The sequence below is a fragment of the Nelumbo nucifera genome, chromosome 2 (assembly GCF_055504915.1).
Source record: "Nelumbo nucifera cultivar China Antique chromosome 2, China Antique-T2T, whole genome shotgun sequence".
Taxonomy (NCBI): Eukaryota; Viridiplantae; Streptophyta; class Magnoliopsida; order Proteales; family Nelumbonaceae; genus Nelumbo; species Nelumbo nucifera.
This window is the reverse complement of record NC_142650.1, coordinates 12603227-12630735: the sequence shown is the minus strand read 5'-3', so window position 1 is coordinate 12630735 and position 27509 is coordinate 12603227. Positions and strand designations below refer to the sequence as shown.

The 27509-nt window shown below is 38.3% G+C and overlaps 2 protein-coding genes across 4 annotated transcripts in view; one reads left to right on the top strand and one right to left on the bottom strand.

Annotated features, from left to right (window-relative positions):
* Nucleotides 1–17599, top strand: part of LOC104597233 (HEAT/U-box domain-containing protein) — a 69996-nt gene extending 52397 nt beyond the window's left edge. For both annotated transcript variants that reach the window (XM_010258678.3, XM_088898379.1), the window contains 6 exons: nt 7619–8387; nt 11363–12080; nt 12649–13700; nt 13790–14245; nt 16055–16285; nt 16548–17599. In XM_010258678.3, the coding sequence (XP_010256980.1) occupies nt 7619–8387; nt 11363–12080; nt 12649–13700; nt 13790–14245; nt 16055–16285; nt 16548–16775 (3454 nt within the window). In that variant the 3' untranslated portion in view covers nt 16776–17599. The remainder of the gene's footprint in view (nt 1–7618; nt 8388–11362; nt 12081–12648; nt 13701–13789; nt 14246–16054; nt 16286–16547) is intronic.
* Nucleotides 17449–22314, bottom strand: LOC104597232 (Transmembrane amino acid transporter family protein). 2 transcript variants are annotated; one of them, XM_010258676.3, is made up of 5 exons: nt 21878–22313; nt 20298–20450; nt 19337–19540; nt 17804–18269; nt 17449–17704 (listed from the first exon to the last, which is right to left on the bottom strand). In XM_010258676.3, the coding sequence occupies exons 1-5, from the start codon at nt 22260–22262 to the stop codon at nt 17578–17580; spliced, it is 1335 nt and encodes a 444-aa protein (XP_010256978.1). In that variant the 5' UTR covers nt 22263–22313; the 3' UTR covers nt 17449–17577. The 2 variants fall into 2 exon arrangements, with proteins under 2 accessions (XP_010256978.1, XP_010256979.1); XM_010258677.3 differs by lacking the exon at nt 20298–20450 and having other exon boundaries at nt 21878–22314.
* Between the last annotated feature and the right edge of the window lie 5195 nt (nt 22315–27509).

Genomic DNA, 27509 nt, shown 5'->3' with positions numbered 1-27509 from the left:
ATGACAGCATGTGTAACCTTTGTTAGTCATGTCAGTGTTAGTTGGTAGTTATCTTAGACAGCTTGTTATTTATTTCAGTCTTTTATTTGTTTTATTTGCCATGTAAGTATTAAGGGCAGTTTTGTCCTTTCCTACATGTAGTGAACATAACCTATAAATATTAAGAGAGTGGCAGCGGCAGACTCATTCAATCTGTCCCTCCTTTCAAAACCCTTGTGCACTTCTGCTTCTTCTCCTTTCTTCTTCCTCTTCCTTCTATTTTCTCAATCAGAAATCAGTTGGGATTCAAGATTGATTGTAGTCTTGATCGACTACTTGGTATCAGAGCCTATCTAGGGTTTCTCATGTGAGTCTAGTCCAGCCGACCACATGAGAACTATTTAGGGCTGGAAGCTTACAAAAGACTGTTCGTTGGCTGATTCTTGGAGGTTACCAGAAAAGTTTAGCAGCTGTTCGAAGACTTGTCGCGGCTTGCAGAATGTTTTGGTAATCAGGAAGAATCAGAGGAAGTTAGGGTTCAGGCCACAATTGAAGGTAGCGATCAGAATTCTCTGGGTAAGTCTTTATTTTTCCCTTGAGATATCTGTCAGTCAAGATAGGTTGGACCTATCTAGGAGGAGAGCGGCCGAACCCTCCTATTTTCTCTCAGAGGTGGTCAAGATAGGTTTGTCATTAACCCTACGTCTAGACTTGACTGTGAATTCTCTTGGAAAGTGCGGCTGAGCACAGTTTATGTTCTCACAAGAGTCTTCCTAACCCTACGATTGAAACCCTAATTCTGATTGAGTACATTCTAAGTGAGTTTCAGACCTGGTTTTGGCTTCCGAGCCTGTTTTGAGAGTGAGAACTGTTATCAAACTGCATATATTCTGATTGCCGATTGGTTTCAGATCAGATCTGAACTGATTTCATACAGTTTTTTGATTGTGATCGATTGCTTCAGTGCTGTTTTCTAGTGTGGAAACCCTAATAGTTCTTAACTACTGATTCTTGACCAAGAATGGAGTTCAAAAATCAGGGAGAAGGTGTGTTTGGGAACAGCAGTTCTTGTAGTATGTCTGAGACTGCGTTTCAGATCACAACTGTGAGATTTGATGGATCCAATTACTTGGAATGGGCCCAATCAGCCATGATGGCTATTGGGGGAAGGGGAAAACTTAGCTATCTATTGGGAGATGTGAAAGAGCCTTCCAAGGAGGACCCAATGTATACCAAGTGGGTTCAGGAGAACTACTTGGTTATGACATGGCTGTGCAACTCGATGCAGCCACATATCATCCGAAATTACTTGTGGGCAAAGACAGCCAAGGAGATATGGGATGTCATGAAGGAGACCTACTCCCAACCCCTTAATGTTGCTAGGGCCTATGAACTAAAGTGTGAAGTGAATAACCTTAAACAAGGAGAGAAACCAGTCTTTGTGTATTTCTCTACACTAAAATCACTGTGGCATGAAATTGACCATTTTGAGACTCTTGAGTGGGAAAGTCCGAAAGATGCATAGACCCATAGAAAGCAAGTCGAGACCAATAGGGTGTTTGAATTTCTGGCTGGCCTGAATTCAGATTGACATTGTGAGACAGCAGATACTAACAAGAGACAGTGTGACCCTTTCTCAAGCATACTCTCTGGTGCATAGTGAAGAGACCAGGAGGAATGTTATGATGCAACATCAGCCCTTTCCCCCAGCCCTGGCAGCAGTTAAACCTAAGTCTGGGGGTGATACAGAAGGAGACATGAAGAAGGAAGACAAACGGGATCTAGTATGTGAACATTGCAAGAAACCCAAGCATACGAAAGATACATGTTGGAAGCTCCATCCTCATTTAGTCCCAGCAAAACTGAGGAATAAAAGGGGTAATGCTCACATGGCTGTGAATACTGATTTTGCATCCTCGTCAGGCACAAAAGGCACACCCCTAGATACCTTAGCTACTGTTTGGGCTGCCTTGATACAGTTGGAAAAGGAGGTTGGGAATTCGGCCCAGTCATCTCAGTCACCATCAGCCTCTGCCACCTCTGCATTTGCTCATTCAGGTACCCGGGCCTCAGCCTACCATGCTTCAGCTCCAGGTAATACTGAACACTGTTGGGTAATTGACTCAGGAGCATCTGACCATATGACTAGCTTGCCATCATTGTTCACTACTTATCATTTGTCTTCTGGTAGAGATAAAGTATCCATTGTTGATGGCTCTCTTGTTCCCATTTCTGGCAAGGGTGACATCAAGTTATCTGATACTATCTCTTTATCCTCTGTCTTGCATGTTCCTAAACTTGACACTAATTAGCTTTCAGTCAGTAGTATTACCAAACATCGAAACTGTTCAGTAACCTTTTTCCCTGACCGATGTATTTTTCAGGACTTGGAGACGAGGAAGGTGATTGGGATTGGCCGTGAGACGAATGGGATCTACCTGCTTGGAGAGAGTCCTCATTGGAAAGAGCCAGCGGATAAGAAGTCTTTTGTTTCTCAGTGTGTGAGTCTGGTTATGCTTTGGCATAATCGATTAGGTCATTTATCTTTTCAGTCTTTGAAGAGTCTGTTTCCTACTTTATTTGAGTCTGTTGAGATGTCAGATTTGAGATGTGAGAGTTGTGAGCTTGCCAAACATTGTAGAACATCTTATTCCTTGAGTAATAAAAGAAGTAATAATTCTTTTGATATTGTGCATACCGATGTTTGGGGGCCATATCACATCCCTTCTATGGGTGGGTACAGGTATTTTCTATTGTTTGTTGATGACCATACCCGTTTTTCTTGGGTCTACCTTATGCGTTCTCGAGATGAGGTTCCCGCTCTGACCCAAAACTTTCATCAGATGATTTTAACCCAGTTTGGGGTCAAAATCAAAGTTCTCAGATCTGATAATGCAAAAGAATACTTTGCTAAGCCACTGGCCTCTTATCTACTTGATCATGGGGTTATTCACCAGAGCACTTGTCCTCATACACCACAGCAGAATGGGGTTGCCGAGAGGAAGAATAGGCACATTTTGGAGGTGGCTAGAAGCATTATGTTTACCTCCAATGTGCCTATCCGTTTCTGGGGTGATGCTATCCTCACGGCAGTGTATCTCATAAATCGGGTTCCTTCACAGGTTCTTGATATGAAGCCTCCGTTTATCCTTCTATACCCAGACGAGGAGTTGTTTACTGTTCCTCTTAAAACCTTTGGGTGCACCTGTTTTGTTCAGCTTCTTGGACCTCATCATTCAAAATTTGACCCCAAGGCCTCCAAATGCATTTTTCTCAGTTATGCACAAACTCAAAAAGGTTATTGCTGCTATGATCCTGTTTCAAGGAGGAGATTTGTCTCGATGGATATCACCTGCTTTGAGGAGGCACCCTATTATCCTAGGGTTCCTCCTCAGGGGGAGAGTAGTGAGAATGAGAATTTGGGTCTTTTTCCTCAGGGGGATTGCAGTGAGAGTGGGGTTAACTCATCTGAGGTTGTTCCTTTACCCATTCTATTGAGTGATGAAGGCTATACTGGTGAGGGTTGTCCGAGGGATCAGGAGTTGAAAGTCTATCATAGGCGATGCAGGCAGGTTGATCTCGGTCATCAGCAGTCCAGGCCAGCCCCAGCTCCTTCTGCGGATCCAGATCCAGGTACTACAGTCCCAGGGCCCACTGAGATACCTTTCACTGTTGCTACTTCCCCTCCTTTTTCGGATGACCTTGACCTCCCTACTGCGGTCCGTAAAGGGAAACGGCGCTGCACCACATCCACAACTCACTGCATTTCCCGGTTTCTATCCTATGATCGCCTGTCTCCCTCTTACAGGTCCTATCTCACTTCCATTGCTGATATCCCTGTCCCCAGAACAATGCAAGAAGCCTTATCAGTTCCAGAGTGGAAAGGTGCAATGAAAGTTGAAATGGATGCCCTTTTGAAAAATAATACTTGGGAGCTAGTTGACCTACCCAAAGGAAAGAAACCAGTTGGATGTAGATGGGTATTCACTGTGAAACATAATGCTGATGGCTCCATTGAAAGGTACAAAGCCCGGTTGGTTGCAAAAGGGTTCACTCAGACTTACGGTATAGACTACTTGGAGACCTTTGCCCCAGTAGCCAAGATGACCACTATTCGAGTTCTATTAGCCCTTGCAGCAAGTCATTCTTGGCCCTTGTTCCAGATGGACGTTAAAAATGCTTTTCTGAATGGAGACTTACAGGAAGAGGTCTACATGCAGTTGCCCCCTAGATTCTATGATACAAAGACAGGTAAGAAGGTTTGCCGATTGAATAAGGCATTGTATGGGTTAAAGCAGTCCCCTAGAGCTTGGTTTGATAGATTCAGGCTAGCCCTTGGAAAATTCGGTTATGTACAGGCCCAGTCAGATCATACACTGTTCATTAAAAGGGTGGACTCTTCTTTGACCCTGCTTTGCTGTATATGTGGATGATATTGTAGTGACAGGGAATAATAGTAGTGAGATTGAGTCCCTCAAATAGCTTCTTCATCAAGAGTTTGAGGTGAAAGATCTTGGTGCACTGCGATATTTTTTGGATATTGAGGTTGCTAGATCTAAACAGGGGATCTTTATCTCCCAAAGGAAATATGTTCTAGATCTGTTGGCGGAAACTGGAAAGTTAGGTGTCAAGCCTGCCGATACACCCATTGAACAGAATCACAAGATCAGTGCAGAGGGTGGGGAGCCTCTTGAAGACAAAGTTATGTTCCAACAGTTGGTTGGAAAGCTCCTATATCTCTGCCTCACTTGGCCAGATATCAATTATGCAGTCAGTGTTGTCAGCCAGTACATGCATTCCCCTAGAACTACTCACCTTCTTGCAGCAGAGAGAATATTAGCATACTTGAAGAGATGCCCAGGTAGAGGTATACTGTTCAAGAACAATAGTCACATGAAGGTGGAGGTCTATACAGATGCTGATTGGGCTGGGAGTGTTGATGACAGGAGGTCTACCTCTGGATATTGTGCCCTTGTGGGAGGTAACCTTGTCTCTTGGAGGAGTAAGAAACAAAGTGTCGTTTCCCGCTCTAGTGCCGAAGCTGAATACAGGTGAATGGCTAACAGAGTTGCTGAAATCACTACTTGAAGAGTTGGGTATTGATTATGAGAAGCCCTTGATGCTGTATTGTGATAATCAGGCGGCTATTAATATAGCTCACAATCCGGTGCAGCATGACAGAACTAAGCATATCGAAGTTGATCGACATTTTGTCAGAGAGAGGGTCTCATCACAAGAAGTGTGTCTCCCGTATATCACCTCCAACATGTAGCTCGCAGATCTTCTCACCAAGGCTGTACCAAGGAAGAAGTTAGAGGCAGACCTATTCAAGTTGGGAATGACAAATATCTATTTCCAACTTGAGGGGGAGTGTATTGAACACTAATGTGGGCCCCACGGCTGTGGTCCCCACTGTGTTCGTATGACAGCATGTGTAACCTTTGTTAGTCATGTTAGTGTTAGTTGGTAGTTATCTTAGACAGCTTGTTATTTCAGTTTGTTATTTATTTCAGTCTTTTATTTGTTTTATTTGCCATGTAAGTAATAAGGGCAGTTCTGTCCTTTCCTACATATAGTGAACATAACCTATAAATATTAAGAGAGTGGCGGCGGCAGACTCATTCAATCTGTCCCTCCTTTCAAAACCCTTGTGCACTTCTGCTTCTTCTCCTTTCTTCTCCTTTCTTCTTCCTCTTCCTTCTATTTTCTCAATCAGAAATCAGTTGGGATTCAAGACTGATTGTAGTCTTGATCGACTACTGAAAGCTCAGGTTAGATTAGAAGGGGGCTCTCAGATGGTCATTGGATGAATGAGAGATCGCTTTTTTGGTGGTTAGCCCCTACAGTATGGGACATATGATTGTAGGGGCAATAGGTATTGGCATCCAGAATGGAAATCTTGTTCAGATGGAATTTGGCTTCATTGGCCCCTAGAGTATGGGACATGATTGGAGAGATGCTATAGGTATTGGCATCCAGAACGGAAATCTTGTTCAGCTGGAATTTGTAGTCCACTAATGCCCCGACAGAAAGTTTAGGCAGGTGCAGAATGAGAGGGATAGGGGGGTGATATTCCAGGACAACAATTCATGTATTCCATTTATTTCAAGTTCCCTTTCCACTTATCTGGGACTTCCAATTGTAGCAAAATCATCATCACCTTATATTTTGCAATCAAATTTAGACAGAATTTATCAAAGATTAGCAGGATGGAAGGAGTATTTGTCATTAGGAGGAAGGATAACCTTGATTAAGAGTGTGCTGTCTAATTTACCAGTTTATTATTTTGAAGTGCAAACCTTGGTTCTTATTGGAGTGTTAGGGGCCAAGTAAGTATCACTTGGTGAAGTGGGAGGTGTGTAAGGACAAAAAAAATATGGGGGTTTGGGGATTAGAAGGTTGAGATTGTTTAATAAAGTATTTCTGGGAAAATGGTTATGGAGGTTTGGTTGTGAAAGGCATTCTTTGTGGAGTTATTGCTTGAAAATATGGGGTGGTGAACTTTGGGTGGGATTCGGATGAGGTAAAGTCAACCTATGGTTTTTGTGTGTGGAAGGGGATAATGAATTTTGTTTGCCCTAATTTTGGAAACAGAGCAAGTATTAGGTTTTGGGAGGATGATCGGTTTGGGATTGGAAAATTATGTGGTATGCCCAAGGCTGTATACACTGAGTAGGAGAAACATACCAGTTTCTCGATGCTATGAAGTAGTTCAGGGTTTGGTTGTATGGTTTCCAGGATTTAAAATACCTCCTTGACTGGGAAATTGAAGAATTGTGTTAATCTTTTAGCCAAGGTGCATGCAGCAGAGTTGGATTTGGAAAGTGCTGATTCAAGATGCTGGAAGGAGAGTAATAAAGGCATGTTGACTGTGAAGTCATTCTACAAGGCACTAGCAAGGAGTCAGGTTGAAGGGAAGATATTAAAGGTGTTCGTGGCAATGCCATCCCTCTCAGTGTTCAAGATGCTATGTGAAGATCATTTGGGGATGCTTTTTTCTCAGTGTTCAAGATGGAGATGTGGAATTCAGAATCTCCATGAGAAATTTTTGCTCGCTGGCCAAGTCTAAAATGGAAACAGAAAGGCAAAGATAGTTGGAGCTGTGTGCCACTTGCAATCTGTGGGGAGTTGTGGAATGAAAGAAATAGAATAGTTTTTGAAGACAGACAAAAGTCACAATCATCAATAATCGGTAAAATGATTTTGGAGTCGGTCTTGATTCTTTCAGATTTTGCAGGGGATAGCAAGGAATCCTTTGGTTCCAGGTTTTGATCTGTATTTGACATTGGAATTGAGGGGCTTGATGACGTAATAATGTACTGATTTGTTTTTTACCTCTTTTGCTGATCTCTCATCCCCTATCCTTTGTACTCCTTGTTTCCTTTTCACTAGTAATTTTTTCTTCTTTGTTTATTACCAAAAAATATTTCTTCATAGTTTGCTTTCTAAATCTGCATGACAAAACCTGGGTTCACAACCCTTCCTCTTGAAAGTGGCAGTTTGTTGCATGTTGCACTTTATTGTCCCCTCTTTTATTCATTAAATGAAATTTGTTTTTGATAAAGAGATACTAGTCTATGTATACATTACCAATTTCTTGTTCTATGGTTTAAAATTTCTTTTTCATCTTACATTGCAGTTCTGTTCTTGGTGGATCAACAGAAGATGATCAATCTTATTTTGTTTCCAGAGATGCAATTTTCCTGATATATGAGGAGATTCTCAAAAAGTTTATCCTATTTCTCATGGAATCCCCTTTTAAATGGGCTAAGGATGCATGCTCCTTAATAGAATGCATCATGGAGAAAGATTTAATGCCTAAATGTGAATCTTATGTTAACATACTTGAGATGGCACAATTTGCTTTTGAAGTTCTCAAGGGTAGTTTCTTTTGCTTAAAGATTTTCAGTGAGGAACACAAACTTCTTACATGTATTTCAACCGTCTTGTTTATTATTGACTGGGAGCATAGCATGGCATCAGAGGTTGCTATAGATGGGAGTTCAATGACATCTGGGTGTATACTTGATGCCGAGTCACAGAAAAGGCTTGATTCTAAGTTCAGTTTTGGAGAATCCATGCATGCTTTTCGTTGCAAGATAAGTCCTAATTTCTGGAAGGGTTTTAACATGTGCAATCTGAAGAAGTTGACAAGTATTTTGATTCAGACTATTAGGGATGCCATCTTCAAGACAGATACCTTTTATACAGACAAGGTTATATCCTTGTGCTGTCAATGGATGCTTGAGATTCTTGATATCCTCTGTTGGGATAATTGTTCAGAGCAAACTTTGTTAGACCAGTTGTTTGACAAGAGAGATTTTTGGCCTTTGTGGGTTGCGCCTGCACTTGACAATGATTCAAGATCAGCCATCCTTAAAGCTAAAAGTATTCTTACAGATGCTCATGTGAGGAATCTTTGTTTAGTTATTTGCACTGATATTCACTTTTCTTAGCAAGTTCTCTTTATAATAAGCCTCTATTATCTTTTGTCTGTGGTTCCCATCAGCATCTAGTAAAATGGTGTCAAGTTGGATATCTCACTGAATTATATAAACTATCACAGATTCTATTAGAAAAGGCCACCATTAATTTATTATAATTATATGGATTACAAAATTTGTTCCTTTTTGTAGTTTATGAAAGATTACCTTGGATATTCCTAGTTTCCAACTTGGATCACCATGAAAGTTGGTGCTAACTTCTAATGCTAAAGCATGAGTAAGAAACTAAATAAAAGGTTAAGAATGGCACTGCAATAATTAATCTAAAAGTTACTAAGAATAGAAATAATTAGCAAGTTTATCATTTGCTATAAATAGTGGGTGCATGCAAATCCAAGAACCTAGTATATTTGTCTTCTCAAAGTTTTAAGCAGAAGCCAAATAGTTCAAAAATAACACGAGAGTCTAACTTAGTAAGAAAGTCATTGACAAATTAAGTCATTCTTGTGATAAGTGGAGTACACATTTCTTAACTGTCCATCCAAAAACTCTCTACATGTTTCCCTGTGAATACACTGAAGAATCCCGAGGAGTAAGGCAACACACCAGTGTTTTAAAAGTGCGCCTAGGCACACACATTTTCCATGTGTGAACCCAGACAGAATCGCAGAACCCCTCTCAAAAGGTACACACTTGTTGTGCCTTGCACCTTAGCCCAGGCATGTTCCTTTTTTAAATGTGCCTCTGCTATTCTTTTTGTGGATTCATGGATTCTGTAAAGACTACTGGAACAGACCAACAGAAAGCAGCTAATCAGTTTTACAAGAGAAGGCCTCAGGAGGTTGGCTCCCTCGAAGAGCCCTGAGTTAGGCAGGTTCCTAACAGATTCACACCTTTGTAATGGTTTATCAACTAATGAATTACCTCTTGTTTGTATTACCAGTAATGGTCTATTAACTTTTAAAATAAACAAAAACAGAAACTGTTCAAATATCTGAAGCCTTAGTTGTTGCAAATAGGATCTCAAATAGCAAAGTTTCCACTAAAAGAGGAACAAAAATACAACTAATATCCGATTCCTAATCCTAAAATAGAGAGAGCTGCTACTAAAATCAGAAACCAATCTCTTTATATATGGGCCAAAAATTTAGGTTGGGGGCACTGCCCCAAATCCCTACATAGACTTGTCTCTGGGCTTCCCTAAAGGGCCTTTATTATAGGCAGAGGGCCAATCTCCTAGTATTAGGAATTCAAGATATTTACTATCCGACCAGCTATTTGAAGTAATGCAACCAGGAAGTAAATAAACAGATTGAAATTTTTACATGTTTGAATTGTTGAGTGCTTGAAGCACTTGGGTACATCCGTACAAACTGCAGATGTTTGCTTCAACTTCCACAGTTTTACTTTGCATACAGCAGTAGAGAGAAACTAGGAAGGTTGAAAAAGAAGTAAGAGCTGAATTTCATTGGATCATAAGGGAAACAAACGGACTAGTAGATGCCTTAAGCCAAACAAAGAGTTAACAGAGACCAGCTGGATTGTCGGGTGATTGGAGATTCTCAAATATAGCCCTTGTAAATCTAATCAACATCATAGGGTTTAAAAGTTGATAGGTAGCTGAGTCTGCATAAGGGTTCCTACATCTCTGTACATATTACTTTCATTGTTTCCTTCATAAGGACATATATTTCACGTCTTCTTTCATCTTTCTTAGCTTGGTCAAGTTCTGTCGGCTTCTCACAATTTTAGTAAATTCTAGGTTGTCAGTCACATTCACTTGCAGTTCCTTCATCGATTCTAGCATCTTCAAAGTTCAGCCTTCTGACCACCATATACTTCACATCTTCCTTTATTTATAACACAATGCGGACTGTGTGCTATATAGTAGAAAATCCATTCCTTGTGGTTTCAACCCCATTAATACTACATAACAACCTTTAATTGCACATCTCTCTAGCTTGTGGAATTTATTGGTTATTTCTTCAGCATCTTCTCCTCCAAATACTGTTTGTATCACTATTCACTAACTTGTAAAACAGTAGAACTTATTTGTGTATTATCCACTGCCTTGATCCCAAGTAGAATGGTGTATTAGAATAAAGGAACAAACTCTGTACCATTTCTCTTAGGAGGAATCACACAAATAATACTCATAAAAAAAATCACACAAATAATGCAGTCTCTGTATATTGGAGTCTCCCCTAAAAAATGCAGGCAATACCTAAGAGGATATGCATGAGTTGAATAATGTACTTCTATTAAATAACAAGTTCAGAGACACGTATGAACCTCTTTCATTATTACAAGAATTCTGTAGAGTTTTGGCAGTGATATATGAACGAGTTTAAAATGCCCCAAGAATCTTTAAAGGGCACTGAAAATATAATTAATTATTCTGACCTGCCAGTTTATCACATGAAGTTCTAGGTGTAAAGTCTATGCCAACACTATAGGACTTCAAATTTTAAATAAACTCGGTTCTTGATAGTCCCACTCCCAAAATGAACTACCTTCTTTTTCCTTCATAGAATAAGATGGATTGGAGAACCTCTCTCCTGATCAATTTCGAAGCTTTTTTAATAGGGGATGTCATTGGGTCAAATTCTGGTTTTGGCTGCTCTAACCTATCAGGACATTGTACCTCATAAAATAATTTAAAAAAAAAAATCATTAAGGGATAGGCATCCAAGTTGCTTATAGAGACAGAAGTATTATGGGAATAAGTAAACTCAATGAAGGATGGCATCATTCAAGTACCATGTCCATGTGTCCTCCTTTGAGTATGCAGATACTTGTTACAGGCAGAATGAATCTTTGTCATGAATGCTGAGGTTCCTTGTTAAATTTAGTTTCAAAAGTTCTGATGACATAAATGCTCTCTTTTGTAGTGAGGTTAGACACAACCAATAAATGAAAAAACATATTTACTGTTACAGGAATCCAGGCATCAACAATTCGTTGCCTTTACTGACAAGCTTATTTCTAAACTTGGAGTTGGTAGAGTTCTTGCGGTCTCACAAACTGTTCCATCTTCATCAGAAGAAGCAACTAATGAGTTGGTAACATCCAAATCTTCTTTTCCTCGAGCATGGCTTGCAGCTGAAATCTTGTGCACATGGAAGTGGCCTGGAGGCTCTGCTTTGAGCTCCTTCTTACCTCTTCTAAGAGAGCATGCAAAGAATAGAAATTCTCCAGCTGAAGATAGCCTGTTGGACTCCATCATCAATATCCTACTTGATGGTTCTCTTGTTCATGGAACCAGTTGTCAAGTTGGTCTTTTCAATGTATGGCCTGCTTCAGATGATGAAGTGGAGATTATCAAAGAGCCATTCTTGAGAGCTCTGATATCTTTGCTTTCAGTTCTAATTATCAAGGATGTTATATGGGGAAAAGCCAAGGTTGTTGTCCTTTTTGAATTCCTTGTAAATAAACTTTTTATTGGTGAAACAGTAAACAGAAACTGTTTGAGGATTCTTCCTTTTGTCATGAATGTTCTTATTCAACCATTAAGGCACAAAGGATCTGGATCTGATGGATCTAGTGAAAATGCTCAGATTGATTCATTCAAAGAAAGTGATGTCCACTATATCATCAAGGAATGGCTTCAAAGAGCTCTCTCATTGCCACCTTTAGTTTCATGGGAAAGTGGACAAGGTAGCTTTTTATTACAATATTCTCTTTCAAATTGATGTTAAAAGTAATTACATGGCTTAATCCTATAGCTTTACATTAGAGAGGATCTCCTATTGGATGGTTGGCAGGGTTAGTCTGTTAATATATTATATATGTTGCCCACATGCAAAATGTGTAGCCCCCCATTTCATGCATCCACCAAGGACCAGCAATCCCTACACCAAAAAACAAAGCAGATCTGGTGTATGAGATCCTCTCCTTTGTCCAGTTCTTGTGATGACTCTAAAAAGGGAAAACAATCTCTTTGTTTTTTCGTATTTGTGTGTGTGTAAGAGAGAGAGAGAGTGTGTGTTGGGGGGACTACAAAGCGATTTTGGCATTGTCCCTTGGTTGGGATCATGTAGTGGGGCTCTGCATGTGGCATATTTGTACTGGTAAGCCACAGTTTGAATGTTTCCATTGTCTGTGGACATCTTGGGTCTTATCACTATGCTACCTTTATTTATTTATTATATCTTTCTGTTGTTTTCTTGTTGAAAAGCAACATTGCATTGTGGTATCACTGATACATTTTAATCTCCCCTTGCAGATATAGAAGAATGGATTCAGTTAATTATTTCTTGTTATCCATTAAGTGCAATAGGAGAAATAGGAGCTTTGAAAATCGCACAAAAAAGAGAGATAAGCCATTTGGAGAAAAAATTGCTTCTAGTTTTATTTCGAAAGCAGAGAACTGATAGTAATGCATCAACTGCAGTTAGTCAGTTTCCTGCAGCACAGATGACATTATCCAAGCTTATGGCTGTTTCAGTTGGGTATTGCTGGAAGGAGTTTGATGAAAATGACTGGGAATTTTTACTGTCTCAATTGCAGGGGTGGACTGAATCTGCAGTTCTATTAATGGAAGAAATAGCAGAGAATGTAGATAATATTGTCGTGAACATGCCCACTTCTGGTGACATGGAAGTCACCATAAAGGAGCTGGAGGAAGCAGTTCAAATTTTGGATCCTTTTCCTCTGACTATTGCTAGGACTGCCCTTTTCTCATTCTCCCTTTTCTGTGGGTTTTCTGATCTACATGCAGAAGATACTAAGATATTGAACACCTTAAAATTAGAAAGGTTTGATCCTATTAGAGATCGGATAGTTGAAGCTATTCTTCGTTTATTTTTTGCCACGGGTATTGCAGAGGCTATTTCCAGATCCTGTTGTCTTGAGGCCGCATCTATTGTAGCTTCAACTCGACTTGCACATTCTCATTTATGGGATTTAGTTGCATCAAGTGTTATTAACTCCTCTTATCATGCAAGAAACTCAGCAGTCAAATCAGTGGAACTTTGGGGCCTAAGCAAAGGGTCCATAAGCTCTTTGTATGCCATTCTTTTTTCCTCTGAACCTACTTCTTCTTTGCAGTTTGCTGCATTTACCATTCTTACAACTGAACCTGTTTCACATATGGCTTTCACCAAAGAAGATACTGCTCGTTACTTCAATGAGGATATTGATGATAGTGAACCTAATCAATCTCAAGTTGGTAGTTCTTCTGCAGAGGAAGCATTCCATTTCAGAGAGGAAATTTCATGCATGATAGGAAAATCCCCTTATAATCTTCTCAAAATGGATCTGCTGGCACAAGATCGGGTAAATAGATACAACTTCTGCTTATGTGTATTATACTTATTCCATCTTGGAGTTTGATGTTTGTGATGCTTTCCTCTTCTTATTGGCAGGTAAGTGTCTTTGTTGCTTGGGCTTTGCTATTGTCACACCTACAATCATTACCATTATCATCACCGGCAAGAGAGAAATTGGTCCAGTGCTTACAAGATTTTGCTGATTCAATAATATTAGAGTGCCTGTTCCAGCATATTCCTTGGAAGTCAGGAATGTTACCTAACTCAAAAAAAGATGTTGAACTTCCAGCTGGAATATCAGAGGCTGCTAATGCAGCAACACGTGCTATCACAACAGGTTCTTTGTTGTTCTCTGTAGAGTCACTTTGGCCTGTTGGAACAAAGCAAATGGCTTCACTTGCTGGTGCAGTGTATGGTCTGATGCTTTGTGTTCTTCCTGCTTATGTCCGTGGTTGTTTTGCTGGAATACGTGATCGTTCCACTTCATCTGCAATTGAGTCTTTCACAAAAATATGGTGCAGCCCTTCTTTGATTGCAGATGAACTCCATCAGGTGTGTGAGTTTGACATTGATCATTTGGTCTTTAAGACTGGAAAAATTATATGATGCATTCCCCGATCACTCTAAATATTGAAAGTACCATAATTCATCAAAGAAAATCATATTAATAGCAAAAATAATCCCTAATTACCTGAGGATAAGGTGTAACCATGATGCTGAAATTGGATCTATATCAGTGTAGCTAATTCTAGTCGTAAATAATGAGGAAGGAAAAGATGAGAAGATAGAGGAGAAGAGAGAATAGAAGAGGCGTAGAATCTAACAATAACACAAGCAAAATCTATCGGGACACTCTTTACATAAAATGTAAATATTAGAAGTATCCAAATTTACAAGAAAACCCTCAATTGGCTTCATATTACTTAGAGTTCCTGATTGTATATTTTCTTCATAAACTGCATTCCAAATACAAACTAAATACTCCAACACTCGCCCTCAAGCTAGCACCCTAACTTGCCTAGGAAGAAATAATATAATTTGGTGGCAACATTTCATAGCTTTTCTTGAAAAAAGCAACTTGAAGATTCTAGCATGGTTGTACTTTCAGCTCTTACCATGGCAATACAAACCTTCAACTAATTAGATAGCACTGAAGGTGGTTTGTGGCTCTTAATCAAGAAACGACCAATCAACTCCACATCTCAACAAATTTCCATCAACAATGATAACGAACTTAACAAAGACCAAATGAGGCTGGTTATGGAAGAAGGGATAATCACATTATATAGTTTTGAAGTTGAAGGAGTGTGAGAACAAGAGGCTTGCATGCTTCAACTCTTATTGTTTATTTGGCAATTCCCTGGATGTAAAAGGCCATTACTTAATGTGGGTCTCAAACTCTCAGCTATCTGTGGTCTTGGGTGGGGTGAACTGCAAGCTGACCTTTCTTTTGGCACAAAGTGGCTGCTCTCAGACTCAAACCATCATTCTCACACTTGTAAGCCTGATATTTAAGAAATGGCCCATGACAAATCCCTCTATGTAGACCAGAAAAATTGTACTTGTTGGACTAAGAAGGTAACATTTTAAGTCTGACAGAAATGGCAGTAAACTGCAAAATGTGGAAATAGACAGGTGCATATAGAAACCATTCACTTCATATTCCACATAGTGCTATGCAAAGAAATGATCTCTTTTGAAAGAGAAAGCAAATTCTATTGTAAACCTGAATTTACTGAAGTTATTCTAGGATTTTCTAGATTTTTTTTTCCTTTTGTAGTTATTATCATATGAAATGACTCTTCTGGTTGATAGATAAATCTGTACAACAAAATTCTATGTAAAGTAAAATGTTGAAAATATTGAAAATGTGTGAACATATTGGGTTCCTTCCACATGGAAGGTGTTGCTGCAAACTCTAGTCCATTTTTCTTGAGGTTTTCCTAAACATGATGGTCAAAACAATCTAGTTTGGAAAATACAAGTGAAGAAACCTATGCATGTTATGCACCACTGATTTATTAGTTCATAAATGCTTTTTTATGTTTGTTTGTTTGTTTGAATAAATGGAGTATGTTAGAAGGGCCTCAAGGTATATATGAACACTATTTATCTGTTTGAATTTTGGGTTTCAGTTCAACCCCTAAATATTTCTTGTTAATTCTAATAACATGAATGAATAAAGGCAGAAAGAATGTAGCTCTAGATCTTCTAATGGCATCCAAGGGATACCCTAGAATTATTGCTAATGGTGTTTAGTTGTTTGAACTTGTCTTTCATGGTTGTATCTGAAATTTTCATCAATTTTATGTAAATCATATCAGAAAAAGCTCTGAAACTTATCTGCTTCTCTTTATGCAGATCAAGAAGGCTGATGTTGCTGATGAAAATTTCTCAGTTAGTGTGAACAAATCGTCTTGCGAGGTCATTGCTACCTATAAAAAGGAGGAGACAGGAATGGATTTGGTTATTCATCTTCCTGCATCCTACCCTTTACGGCCTGTAGATGTTGACTGCACAAGGAGTCTTGGGATAAGCGAAGTAAAGAAGAGGAAATGGTTGATGTCAATGATGGCATTTGTTCGTAATCAGGTCTCTGTAATAGCTTTCCATCATCTTTGTGAATTTTCTGCTTCATTTCCTGATCCTCTAGTTACCAGGACACTTGAAATAGGGGTCATTATCATCTTTCTTCCTTTTCACATGCAATATTGCATATATATGGGGAAAGAACATGCCAAATGAGATTTTTAGGATTTCCTCCTAGATATGCATTATTATGTGGCTTTTGTAAACTCAACCAATTGAACCTGTTAGGTTGATAAGCAGCTTATTTGTTTGTTATGAAATACAGAATGGAGCCTTGGCTGAAGCAATACGGATATGGAAAAGCAACTTTGACAAGGAATTTCAAGGTGTTGAGGAGTGCCCCATCTGTTACAGCATCATCCATACTAGTAACCACAGCCTTCCTCGGCTCGCTTGCAAGACTTGCAAGCACAAGTTCCATTCAGCATGTCTATACAAATGGTTCTCAACCTCACATAAATCAACTTGCCCATTGTGTCAATCTCCATTCTGATTACCAGATCAAGACTGTTCAAAGTGAAGAGAGTGTAAATGCTGGGACTATTGTGAATGAAAATCCAGTACCAGTTCAAGGGTTTAAGTACTGTGGTTTATTGCGTGTAAATGTAGTTTGACTGGAGGATCACTAAAGGAGTAGAATGAGTTACAAGTGGTTTATTTGATGCAGTTAGAAAGTTCAAGATATACAGAAAAATGGTTATTAGTAGTTCACCTCCATCTCATGGATCAGAACAAATTGCAAGCATTCAGCTATAGATCTTATTTTCATCAACGGATAGTCAAGATATGGGTAAGGTGAGAGACAGATGCCCTCCCTGCTTTTTCATACATGTCAACTGCAGTCTGCATTTACACTTGTACAAATTGGAATGTGTTTTTCCCAGTTCATCCTCTTTCAATGTGAATTGGGATTTCAGCAGTACAGCATCTGCATGGATTTAAGATAGAAATATCATACAGTGTTGCTATTAATGGTCCTGGCACAAGGGTCAATGCATGCAAGTCAGCTGGTTATAGAGACATGCTGAGCAGACAATTGCAACTTTGCTGTTCTGATGAATCCAAAATGATATTGCAAGGGACTGATCATAATGAAAAAGCTGATCAGCATATCTACTGGCAATTCTCTGAGTGCTTGAAAATTTTGACAATTTCACTGTATTATCTAGTGTAGAACCATACCATATTAACAGTTATCTATTAATCTCACTTAATATTGTACATGGAATTTTAAGATTGAAATTTGATAATAGGTGACCACCGGAATTAACATTTTCAATTTAATACAACAAGAATTACAATTTGCTTCTGGTTAAATTTGTAATATTGGTGGAAATGGCAATAGAGCTTGTAACTATAGCCAAAACTATCATGACTGCTGCTGAGATCCTATCGCTTCCTGTGGATACTTCGTGAACGTCCCTGATAGAAATAGATGCACATAGGTCAAGATGTAATGGAAATTACGTTTTAAAAAAAATAATAAAAAACAAAATCTGTCTGTGAACTGTACGTCTGTACCTCAGGACTATTGCACCTGGGAAGATGAATGCAAGGCAGACTGCTGTTGTTGATCCCATGAACTGAAAGAAATACCAAATATTTGGGATGGCTATCGCAGCTATGTAGATTAACCCAAGTAGACCACAGGTAAGGGCCCAAAATCGGTTGTTGTCTGAAGCCAAGATGGGGGATTTGGCAAACAGGAGTTCATCAATGTTGGCCCTTAGAGAGAAGTTTAGAAGAGGAAAGACTAACACAAGATGGAGTGCGTAGCTTAAGCGGACTGTGTCATTAAGCAATGAGCTGATCGTGGAACCAGAATTTCGATCGAAATTGACAAGTATATCAGACATGATGGAGTCACCAAATAGCAGGTAGCCAAAAAATCCAACAGAACAGTATATGATGGAGCATAGTATTAGTGAAATCCGCACAGCTGAGACCATGTCACAAGGTCTCCGAAGCTCTGCTCCTATCGGATGAACTGCAGAATGGAAGCCCATGAATGATATCAAACTACTAAATTAGGCAAGCTGCTTTAATCTTCCTTAAAGATAGAGAAAAGGTTTCACCTGTGTTTTCTTAAATATTAATTGTTGGCTGCTGTTCGACACAAATATATTGAAGAGAGGTCGCAGAACTTGCTTGCGATCCCCAATGAAACATGGACGCGCGAGCAATTGAAATAAATTCCCGACATCATGCGAACTGCTTTTCAATTTCCATTGCGTGCCCATGTCTCATTAGGGATCGCAACTCACAAGGGAGTGCAGCGATTGGTCGCAGTAAATGTGGTTGAACGTTCTTTTTGGTTCTCCCCAAATAAAAACTTGTCAAAGAGGACATGTTACATTTAGTAAGGTTAGTAATTATGATTTCATGCAGTTATTTGTTCAAGAGAGTTCTATTATGATATGGGAAATATATGATATCCAAAAAACAATTGAATAATAAATTAGAATCATAAATTTGATAGCCAATAAGATGTTATTTATCATAATTTGGGTGGGTTTTGATTGATCAAAACTCTTTCCATATCATATTTTCCCGCATTATAGATTTTTCTTTGTCCAAAATATTTATTCCATCCCTTTTTTTTTATTCATATTCCATCCCCTTTTTTTACGTGAAGAAATTACAAGGCATGCTGGAAAGGTCTAGCAGCTTATGGTTACCACCTTTATGATTACAGGTTGTCTTATCAGTTTTTCAGGTATGATGCCTTTCCAGTATCATAATCGGACCTTTCAAAATAGAAAAGTTAATCCCAACTATTTAGGGTCAGCTAAATGGTATAGCATAGGTCTCAAATTCAGTTAAATACCAAAAAAAGGTCTCAAATTCAGTTAGTACCAATTTAAGAATGAAATTGTCTTTAAAGCTTAAACAGGCTTCTTGACTAAAATCTTTTTTTTTGGGAGGGGGGGTGGGGGGTATGAAATTGACAACTACTAGAGATAGTGATACTAGCACCAAAACGTGGGTAGACAAGAATCAAATATAAACAAATCATCGGTGATAAGTGTCATGGATTTGGACTAGAAATCTTACCATTGAAGTGGAAGGTGAAAGCCGTCACAATGACCGGAACAGCAGTGAAGAGATCAAAAAAGGATGCCTGATTGACCAAGTCTGGTAGCAGTCTCGGGGTCTTTGTTTTACCTTCCCAGAGGGCAGATAGAGCTATCACCGCGCTTATGCCCACAAACACCACAGCAAGTAAAACGGATATGGCTGATGTGAACCTCAAAGACTCTGGCGACACCGTAAACAACAGAAATTAAAAGGAGGGTAACACTGTTTCGAATGATCTCATTCCAAATTATTTTTTTTGGGTTTTTATGATACAAGGACAACTTTTGTGGTTTAATATCAACAAAAGTAATATAATTAAAAAAATTAAAAATAATTTAACCTTTTAAAAATAATATTAATAAAGGACAAAAATACTGTTCATCTTCTTCTTTTTGCCTTTGTTCATCAGAGTCGCCGTAGCGGCGACGGCGACGGCGCTGGTGGTTTCTCTGTCTAACGCCGCCACCTCTGCTCCGGCCACCTTCGGCAATGTTGCTGGAGGCGGAGGTGGCGACGTTGGACAGAGAAACCACCAGCGCCGCCGCTGCCACCTGACGGAAGTGGGCGGAAGCGGCGGCGGATGGTGGCTATGGTGAATAAATGACAATAAGAAGAAGATGAAGAGTATTTTTACTCTTTGTTGATATTATTTTTAAGAAATTAATCTATTTTTGAAATTTTTTTAAATATATTATTTTTATTGATATTAAACCCTAAAAATTACCCTTGTATGCTACCCCTTTTTTTTTCTGAATGCAGGAATAAAGACATTGAGAAATGGTTCGAAAACATAATATTGGCTCGTCACAGTGACAGTGTCATCCATGCCTTGGCCAGATTGCCGCAGTCTGATCCAAGCTTATTATAGCTCGACTTTCAGTTTCCTCTCCTGCTGCAGGGTAGTGATTTAGGGGTTCTATTTCTATTAAATACTAACCTACACGGCGCAGCAGGACGAGGGGAAGCAACACAAACAGCACAATGAAAAGGAGCGCGATTGGACGCGTGTTCCAGAGTTGCACGCCAAACCATTGTTGCAGTACACCCAGGTGTACCGTCCCGTCGGATTGACTCCCAGAAAGCACGTCACCTGCCAAAAGTTTGAACCCAATTTAAAGATTGAAAAAAAAAACACTTGTTTCAAAATCTAATCGCATAATAATAATATGATCCTTTCTTCTAATCTCTTTCAAAATTACTCCCTGAAAACAAAAAAAAAAAAGAGAGAGAGAAAGAATGTTCTTTAGAAGCTAAGGAAACCCAAAAAGCTAATCTTTAATCCACTCAGAACTCAAATGACGTCATGGTTGGCACGGCGACCCGATCGTCTATTGTCGGTCCATCATGAAGTTTGGGAATACTCCGTTCAGTCCGATGCGTCTGGATTTCAACTCCGATTGCCGAAATCCGAACTTCGAGTAAGGCTATTTTCGTCTCATTCAGAAATCTGCAATGTCCGTATTCCGTACTTTTCCAGGAAAAAAAAAGTTTTACCGTTGACCAACGACAATTAAATACGCAAAGCAAGCCAGCCATCGTTTGAGATCAGAATATGCGGCGCACGACCAGATTTCAATTCTGGAGTTCGGATTCAACGACACCGCACCTCAACCCCGCCATACCACCCAACAACGTCTACTCTATGGTCTATTCTTCGACCTTCACCTGAGTATCTCACCATTTGGGTTCGTGTGCGGACCGGAAGGGTTACCGTGGTCATTTGGTTTCGAGGGTCGACCAAAACCGGCTCTGTTGGTGGGGGTGGGTAGGTACCAGCCACATCACTCACTCTCATGCACTTTTGATTCTCATTAATTACCATCTCAATCCAGAGTCCGAATGAGCTGCTCCTGGCTGCTTTAACTACTAATAACGCCCCACTCCAATTTCTCACTTCACGTGAAGGCTGACGTGGGCCGTTATTATTGGTTAAACAACTCCCAACGCTACCATCAACAGCAGCTCACATCACTCGCAGTCGCCTGATTGCTACTTCGCAACGTCAAATTAATAAATACCTTGTTTGTTTCCCCATTCGTTTTTCATTTCTTCTACCTTTTTCTGAGCCTCTTTTCGCTTTTTGTAAGGTGAGGAAATAGAAAGCCAAAAAGTGTAGCCATTTCTAAGGTTTAATACAAGCAGCTTTGTCATTCTTGACTGTCTCGCTTTGGGTTATTTCAGTTTTGAGTTTTCAGATTGGCAGAAGCAGAGGCTCAATCGATTTATTAAACTTGTCAGGAAATCAAATCCTCTCCTGTTCGGAGGGGATCGATTTACTCGGAATTTCAAATCAGTACCAAATTCTATTTCTGAACCATTGAAATTTCACATGTTTAACTCGATTGGGGCTTAGAGCACGTCACAGATCCAGAGTAGGAATCTGGTTGGTCTTGCGTCGAAAGGATAACGAATTAACGATATAAGTGACCCGTTCAGGATACCAGCTTATAAGCGATAACATGATTCGGACTGGTCAGAAATAACTCGAAAAATTAAAGTTAAAGCATGCCTGCTTACCGATTATAATAAGATAGATGATCAAGGCACCGATGTTGGTGATCAAGATGCAAATCTGAACCGCCAGACCTCCAAGCCTCCCGAACGACTCAGCCATGACGCCGGCGTAAGTCGTTGAGTCGCCACAATGAGTATACTTCAGGAGGAAACGCGCGGAAATCTCTGATAAGACAGCGATGACAAAGATGAGGATGAAGGCCGGAATTACGCCTAACACTTTCATAGTAGCTGGAATCGACATAATTCCAGCACCGACGATGGTGGTAGAGACGTTAAATACTGCACCGGAAACCGAAGCTCCCTCGAAATTATTCCTCTCCGAGACGAACTCCGGCAGAAGGGGAACTGCTGTCTCCACATCTTTGTTTCCCCACTTCATCTTCATCTCGGATTTTCTCTTATTTCTGGAAAAACTTTTCTTTCAATTGTCTCTGATCACAATCACTTTGTATTTATAACACGCTAAACATTGGTTTGCGTGGGATTACGATAGTGACACCGTTTATTATTAAGTTCCATGAAGAGAAGTTCGAAAACAGGAAGGGTGATTTGGGAATAAGATTATTAAGGTGTGTCTTTTGTTGTTAATTCTTTTCATGGGATACGATGAATGTAACAAGACGGAAAAGTGGGTTAGGTTAGTGATCGGATACTCGATGAACTTTCCAGTTCATCATTTCGAAAGGACAAAAAACGCATATATGCATTGATTTCTACCCTTACAAAAATACGAAGTTACAAACAAACCAAACAGGGTCTTTTGTGGAGGATTAAAAATAGTTAAAAAGAAAAAATATATATGTTGAGGAATTTCTAGCTATAGGACTGTTGTTTTAACACCGTGTAGCAGCGTAGGGTAGGGTCCAGCGTTTTATATCAATGCATAAGACCAACGGTACCCTGATATGGATGGATCAACCACATGATTCACGTGGTAGTGGTTAGTTAAGAATGAACTATGAAGGCAGTGGGATGGATATGAATATGATTTTTATTGGTTCGTGAAAACTCAATTCGATTTGGTCTAAATTAAGCTTGGAGCTGAGTTCTAGTCCAACATATATAGATTCATTTATGAATCGAGTTGAACTTTAACCGAATAAAATTTGGTTCATAAACCGTAAATTTAATCAAAACTTTCCATATAATATTATACATATAAAACATACACTAGGCTTAAGTCTCAGTTATTTTGGCGAGCATTCCATGCTATTCCTTGGGAGTAAAAAGGACATGCGATTGACGTAGAACAATAACCTATTATTCAAGGTGGAGAAATATTAGAAAAAAAGTCAAAAACAGAAGAGCACATGGGTTGATGAAATGGTCCTATTTGATCGATAATTTGGTATCCTTAAATAGTTCTTAAAACATCAATACCATCTCAGGGTTCTCTATTTAATTAAAATAAATTAATCCAGCTTACCAATGCAGATCAGTAAATTAATGGCGCCGTGTACAAATTAACTTGATCAAACCAATCCAACTATATTGAAAACGATATTCGGTATGTATTACACACAGTTAGCGTGTCCGTGGTTGAGGGCCACCCATCATGAGGAATCGCATTATTAAATAAAATACCTTGCGCAGCTCCAACACTCCCTTCTAATATTTGAGTGGGAATGATATGACTATTATTATTATTTTTTTTTTTTTTTTGACAAACAAGTTAGACTTGAGACCCCCTTTCGAGCGTCTGCATTACTAATTAATTTTTAACGTTGAAAAATAATAACAAGGCAAGTCAAATTATGATATAAAAATTTTGTAGTCAAGGCTGTGTTTAGTTGCAATGCAAATAAATTTATACTATGCAAAACCATACTAATGCAAATGGTTTGAGTGTAAATTCTGACATATTTCTGTTTTTAATTTTAGCTTATTTTGTTTGATTGCAGTACAAATAAAATAAAATTGCACACATTTGTACTAATGCAAATAAAATTGCACTACAATCAAATGCAGGTAAGGCTCAATTTAAAAAGAGTACAAATACAAATATATATAAAATACAAAATTTAAAAAAAAAATACACTTAAAATTAATTTCTTGGTATTTTCCTCATAATAAATGGTTTCCTGAAGTGTTGATGGTCATAAATTTCTATTGATGGCAATATTTGACGGTCTTCGTCCCCCCTTTCTAGACCAGACTCCATAGGTGACAGCTTGACCTTTAACATTAACAAATAATGGGCTTTTTATTATATATCAAAACAATTTCTTATAAACCAAACCTGACTTTCCGACTTGGCATTGGAAAAGAATACTTCCATTTCCATGGATTCAATGATTATAGGTAGAGGTGGTTTTGCATAGTGGGTCACAACCCATATTGACCCTCTAACCCATTTGTCACCATATTGATGTTAGTGGGTCACAACCCTCCTTGACCCTGACCCACCCATATGATCCACCTTGATCGGTCCATATGACCCACCCTAACCCAAATGCATGTATATAAATTAAAATTGATAAAAAGTTCAAAAATACTTTTCTAAATAAAAATAAAACTGCACAAAAACAATGAAAATAATAAATATATTTAATGTAAAATATAAAAAAATTATAGAACAAATAAAAATAATAAAACACTTAAACAAAATTATCATTTCACATACAAATAAAAAATTGTAAAAACATAGAAAATGAAAAAAATACAAAATGCAAAAATTTAGAAAAATATAAAAATTAGAAATGGGAAAGTTCCCAATTAGTACCATGTACTTTGGGCCTAATGCCACTTTGGTCCCCAAACTTTAAAATGCGATAATTCAATACCCAAACTTTTAAAACATGACAATCCAGTACTTACTGTTAACTAGTTGTTGACTAGCCGTTAAGTGGCATTTGAGAAAGACACAAATGTCCTTCAAATGCTATTTAATTTTCTTTATCAACTATCTAAACGTTGATAAAAAATTAACAGTCCCAAATCCTTGCCTTTTCCAGTAACCCCAACTTTCTTGAATAGAAGATGCAAGGATTTGGGGCTATTAATTTTTTGTCAATGTTTGAATGGTTGATAAAAAAAATTAAATGACACTCAAAGGGTATTTGTGTTTTTTTCAAATTCCACTTAACGGCTAGTTAACAACTAGTTAACAACAGGTACTGGATTATCGTGTTTTAAAAGTTCAAGTACTAAATTGTTGCATTTTAAAGCTCGGGGACCAAAGTGGCACTAAGCTCAAAGTGTAGGGTACTAATAGGAAAATTTCCCTTAAAAAATAGAAATTACGGAAAACTGAAGAAATTATATGAAATGATAAAAATTATAGAAAAACACAAATATTGCAAAATAATGAAAAATATAGGAATGTATAAATGGCAAAAAAATAGAAAATGTTAAAACACTAAAATGATAGAAAAATATGAAAATACAAAAAGAAATTCCATTAAATTTTCAAAAAAAAAGATATGCAAGAAATTCAAAGGAAAACGGTAAACCTAAAGCACAAACATTCAAATAACTAGAACAAATTAAACAACAAAAAATAAATTTTAAAAGAATATTTAACAAAAAATATTTTCATACCTGTTCAATTGCAGAAAATTGAATAGATATTGTGTACACTAGTAATGGCGACACTCGATTGGATTTGGCAAAAATTTGGATGCGTTGATGAGCTCTAGAGTTTTTCATCGGCAATAAAACCCTCAAAACAGCATATGCCCCAAGATCCCGTGACAAGAAATGTCTGCTAAGATCGAACCAGTGTTAATCGTTGTGGACTGCAATAGAATAAAAAAACAAAGGGAGTGGAAGAAGAAAACAAAAATGATTCCTCGGTATCTGAGGGGGTGGAAGAAAGAACAAAGGCGGCAAGCTCCTTCTATCAGAGACTGCATTAACCATCAAATCTTTCTATTATGGTGAAAACAATGACATTAAAAGCTTCTATAATGGCGGAATGAAGAAACCCTATTAGCTTCGACAATTTAGCAATGGCGATCGGCAGAACACAGGAAGTCGGAACAGATGACAGAGAAACTTTCGTTTATTTTCATGTTTTGACATTGATCTTGGGACCTTGATCCTTTACAACCCTGACCCTTTATGACCCATTGGAACCCTCGACCCAACCCCACCCTAACCCTAATGGGTCATTCGACCCATAATCTGAAATGGGTGGGTATGAATGGATTTATAAGCAGGCGGGTTAGGCGAATCAAATGGGTTAGGGTCAATATTGTCACGCCCACTTGTAGGTCATTACACTCCATCGTTATTACAAGGAAAGAGAAAAAATAGTTCATCAGGCATCGACCAAACAAAACACACCTTATGACTCTAATGGCCGGAAAGTGAAACCCCTTTCAGTTTCATCCTGGCTGCTAAATAATAACTAAAAAGGGAGTGAAGTTACATAAGGCTGTCAATGGTGAAATCTGATGAGTACTTTGGATTATTCTAGACTGGTCCAATTTATTTGAATCATTCAAATTGTGTTTTTTGGGTTTACCCAATCCTGATCCACCGACATCCGTATTTTTATCTTATGTCAATGGATTGGATATTGGTTCAATCCGACCCAATCCAATATAAATCTTTTATCAATGGATCAGGTCCAATCTAATCCAATAAATACTTTAGACCATTAAACATGGACTGATTCAATTCAATTTATTTAATTGATCCATCTAATCCATTCCAATTCTTATTCTCTTTCCAAACTAATTCAAACATATGAGAAATACACTATTCCGATTCCAACTGTGAACCAAACTGTCATCAAACAATTAACATTTCTACTATGCTTGATAGCATTATAGATATAGATCATAGATGACAGTTTGGCCCTTCTTGAATTTTTCCAATTTATAAATCAGAAGCCCATTATACCAGCATTTCTCATATCAAATCGAACCAAACTATATTAATTTAGATAGGAGTGATTCCATATTCAATCCAATCACAAATGGATCAAATTCGGATGATCATGTTGAACGAGATTGCATTCAAATAAATCGGATATCATTTACATTCTGACCGTAACCGACTTTCAGGTCCCAAATGGGATTTGATGTATCAATGTTCAATCCTGTGTGCAACTTATTTGGTCAAACATTTATAAATAATGATTATATTAAACTACTTGTACACGTTTAAATCGACATCATAAGTTGCCTATACGTTTTGACTATTTGATTTTGTGGTACTCCTATTAATCACCATTTTTTAATTGTTTTCATGTTTCGTTTGTATCCGATTATTGGAGCATAGTATATTGAAATTAAGAACGTGACGTGATCCTTCAACCTTAACAGGTCGACATCAATCCGAGTTTCAGAGCATTAATTGAATTTAATGCAATCTCATTCATGGCAAAGTTGTATATATTTCTACATACAGTTGAACTGAAAATGATTGGATAATATATTGCGTGTTGAATTAACCAGAGATTAAAGTTTTTAGTCAATTTTACAAGTAAATACCATTGGATTACCTGAATCTAGTAAATTAGTGTCCATTGGATTACCTGATTCCATGATTACTCCTAACAAACACATAAGCACAGGTGGTCAGAAACATCCACAGCTTAAAGCCAGTCAAGTGTTTGATAACATGATTTTGTTTTTAAAAATAAAAAACAACTGCCACATTACAAAAAATGATATAATTTTGT

Excerpts from the sequence above, each read along its gene's own strand:
- LOC104597232 (XM_010258676.3), bottom strand. The coding sequence starts at position 22,262 with ATGAAGATGAAGTGGGGAAACAAAGATGTGGAGACAGCAGTTCCCCTT. Across the intron at positions 20,451-21,877 it reads CATCTATCTTATTATAATCG|GTGACGTGCTTTCTGGGAGT; the intron begins GTAAGCAGGCAT and ends AACTTTTGGCAG. Across the intron at positions 19,541-20,297 it reads CGTCCTGCTGCGCCGTGTAG|AGTCTTTGAGGTTCACATCA; the intron begins GTTAGTATTTAA and ends CGGTGTCGCCAG.